The 3,400-nt window shown below is 49.1% G+C and overlaps 1 protein-coding gene across 1 annotated transcript in view; it reads left to right on the plus strand.

The window, feature by feature from the left end:
• Positions 1-1,918: 1,918 nt before the first annotated feature.
• The window catches only part of LOC143300044 (nuclear receptor subfamily 1 group D member 1-like), a 12,188-nt gene continuing 10,706 nt past the window's right edge, over positions 1,919-3,400 (plus strand). The window contains exon 1 of the mRNA XM_076613599.1: positions 1,919-2,051. Coding sequence (XP_076469714.1) covers positions 1,919-2,051 — 133 coding nt within the window. The remainder of the gene's footprint in view (positions 2,052-3,400) is intronic.

Here is a 3,400-nt window from a genome sequence, read left to right on the forward strand (position 1 = left end):
GGGGGGAGAGAGTGAGGGGAGGGGAGATTGGCATAGAAGGAAGGAAGGAAGGAAGAAGAGAAAGGAGAGTGGAGGGGATGGTGGGGAGGGGGTGGAGAGGGGGGAGAGAGTGAGGGGAGGGGAGATTGGCATAGAAGGAAGGAAGGAAGAAGAGAAAGGAGAGTGAAGGGGGGATGGTGGTGGGGGTGGAGGGGGGAGGGAGAGAGTGAGGGGAGGGGAGATTGGAATGGAAGGAAGGAAGGAAGAAGAGAAAGGAGAGTGAAGGGGGGATGGTGGTGGGGGTGGAGGGGGGAGGGAGAGAGTGAGAGGAGGGGAGATTGGCATAGAAGGAAGGAAGGAAGGAAGAAGAGAAAGGAGAGTGAAGAGGGGATGGTGGGGAGGGGGGGAGAGTGAGGGGAGGGGAGATTGGAATAGAAGAAAGGAAGGAAGGAAGGAAGAAGAGAAAGGAGAGTGAAGGGGGGATGGTGGGGAGGGGGTGGAGGGGGGGAGAGAGTGAGGGGAGGGGAGATTGGCATAGAAGGAAGGAAGGAAGGAAGAAGAGAAAGGAGAGTGAAGGGGGGATGGTGGGGAGGGGGTGGAGGGGGGAGGGAGAGAGTGAGGGGAGGGGAGATTGTCATAGAAGGAAGGAAGGAAGGAAGAAGAGAAAGGAGAGTGAAGAGGGGATGGTGGGGAGGGGGTGGAGGGGGGAGAGAGTGAGGGGAGGGGAGATTGGAATAGAAGGAAGGAAGGAAGAAGAGAAAGGAGAGTGAAGAGGGGAGGGGGTGGAGGGGGGAGAGAGTGAGGGGAGGGGAGATTGGAATAGAAGGAAGGAAGGAAGAAGAGAAAGGAGAGTGAAGGGGGGATGGTGGGGGTGGAGAGGGGGGAGAGAGTGAGGGGAGGGGAGATTGGAATGGAAGGAAGGAAGGAAGAAGAGAAAGGAGAGTGAAGAGGGGATGGTGGGGAGGGGGTGGAGGGGGGAGAGAGTGAGGGGAGGGGAGATTGGAATAGAAGGAAGGAAGGAAGGAAGGAAGAAGAGAAAGGAGAGTGAAGGGGGGATGGTGGAGGGGGGAGAGAGTGAGGGGAGGGGAGATTAGCATAGAAGGAAGGAAGGAAGAAGAGAAAGGAGAGTGAAGGGGGGGAGGGGGGGGGAGAGTGAGGGGAGGGGAGATTGGAATAGAAGAAAGGAAGGAAGGAAGGAAGAAGAGAAAGGAGAGTGAAGGGGGGATGGTGGGTGGTGGAGGGGGGAGAACGTGGTTGTGATAAAGTGAGTGGATTTTTTTTTCTTTTTTTTTTTCTTTTTTAAGTGGTTGGTTTCCTTTGGGTGGCTTGCTTTTACTTCTTTGTGTTTTTGTTTTTTCTTTCTTTATTTCTTTGATTATTCCAGCTGTTGATGATAACAGTATGGTTGTGTGTTATTGTGTGTTTGTTTGTGTGTGTGTGTGTGTGCATGCTTGTTCATATACGGTGTACATTATGCATGTGTATGTTTATGTATGCTTCTTTTCTTGTCTTTTTTTTTCTGTCTTTTCTTTTCTTTTTGTTGTTGTAAGTGCCATGAACTCAGATCCTGAGAGGTGTGAGCAGTCAATCTACATTATTATTGTTAGTAGTGGTAGTAGTAGTAGTAGTAGTGGTAGTGGTAGTCTTGCTGTTAGTGTTGTTATTATTATTATTAATGATAATAGTAATATGATAATTAGTATTTATTTTGCACTGAATCTTGTGCAGAGGCTAATCAAAGTGCTTTCGAACCAGTCAGTTACACACATGCATAACTAATATTATTATTATTATTATTATTATTATTATTACTATTATTATTATTGTTGTTGTTGTTGTTGTTGTTATTACTGTTATTATTATTATTGTTATTATTATTTTTACTACTATTATTGTCATCATTATCATCATCATTACTACTGTTATTATTAGCAGCGTCATGTCTTTTTTCTCACTGCCACAGCCCGAGCTGAGCCGCCTGACCCTGGACCCCAACGACATCTGGCAGAGGTTCATCTCGGCCACCGTGCCGGAGATCACCAGAGTGGTCAAGTTCTGCAAGAAGCTGCCAGGTAGTGTCTCCCTCTTTTGACAGGCGCTGTAGCGGAGTGGTTAAAGCATTGGGCTTTCAGTCTTGAGGGTCCCAGGTTCGAATCTCAGTAACGGCGCCAGGTTGGTAAAGGGTGGAGATTTTCTCTTATGTCCCAGGTCAACATTTTGCACAGACCTGCTTGTGCCTGAACTCCCTTCGTGCGTAAAACGCAAGCAGAAGATCAAATGCGCACGTTACAGATCCTGTAATCCAGTGTTCGGTGGGTTATGGAAGCAAGAACATACCCAGCATGCACACCCCCGAAAACGGAGTATGGCTGCTTACATGGTGGGGTAAAAATGGTCATACACATAAAAGCCAACTTGAGTATATATGAGCGAATGTGTGATCTGCTGCCCACAAACGAAGAAGTCTTACTCTTTTGTCACAACACATTTTTCTGTATGAAATTCAGGCTGCCAACCGTTATTTTTTTGTATGTATTTTTTTCTGCCTGCAATTTTATTTGTTTTCCTATCAAAGTGGATTTTTCTGCAGAAATTGTGCAAGGGACAACCGTTTTGTTAACGTGGGTTTCTTTTTACGTGCGCTAATAAGTGCATGCTGCACACGGGACCACGGTTTATCGTCTTGTCCGAATGACTAGCGTCCAGGCCACCACCCAAGGTGTCGTGGAGGGGGAGAAAATACTGGTGACTGAGCGCTTTGAACCAGTGCACTCAGGTTCTCACACGTCCGCGTCCTAGGCGGACGCCTTACCACGAAGCCAACACTCCATGTGTCTCGGGGGTTCTTGCTGGTTACTTACTTAGACTTGGCGAAGGTCTGTAACTCTTTGACCAGGAGGCAAGATTGTGTTGGCTCTTGTGCTGCAGCAGCCTTAGGGGGCTAGTTGGCCATTAGGGGCTGTCCCTGCACCGACTGTCCTAAAGCCCTCTTGGCCGAGAGAGAGAGAGAGAGAGGGGACGTAACTTGAGCAAGACACTTTCCTCTGTTAGGACAGCAGTTGCCTCCTCTGCTTTTCTGACGGTCATAGTTGGACACAGCTGACTACCCTACTCAGAGCAGTGCCCCAGCAGAACAGGCATCCAGACAACAGAACGTCTGCTGCAGTCCTGCCCGCTCTATCAAGCGCTCCGAGAGAAAACCTGGCCCGACCCAATCCCAGCAGTCCTACGGAGGACTGGAGGACCTGGGACGTACTGCCGCCTTTGTCGAGGAGACAGGGGGGGGGGAATCCATCTGATAAATGACGAACGAGACAACTACCACCATACTTGGATGTTCCCATGTTGTTGGACTTTTGAGGGAGTTAGAGCACTCAGATTTCTGCCACCTTCAGCCAGAAAACCCTGGGGGGGGTTTTGG

Source organism: Babylonia areolata, chromosome 25 (assembly GCF_041734735.1).
Source record: "Babylonia areolata isolate BAREFJ2019XMU chromosome 25, ASM4173473v1, whole genome shotgun sequence".
NCBI classification, from domain to species: Eukaryota; Metazoa; Mollusca; class Gastropoda; order Neogastropoda; family Buccinidae; genus Babylonia; species Babylonia areolata.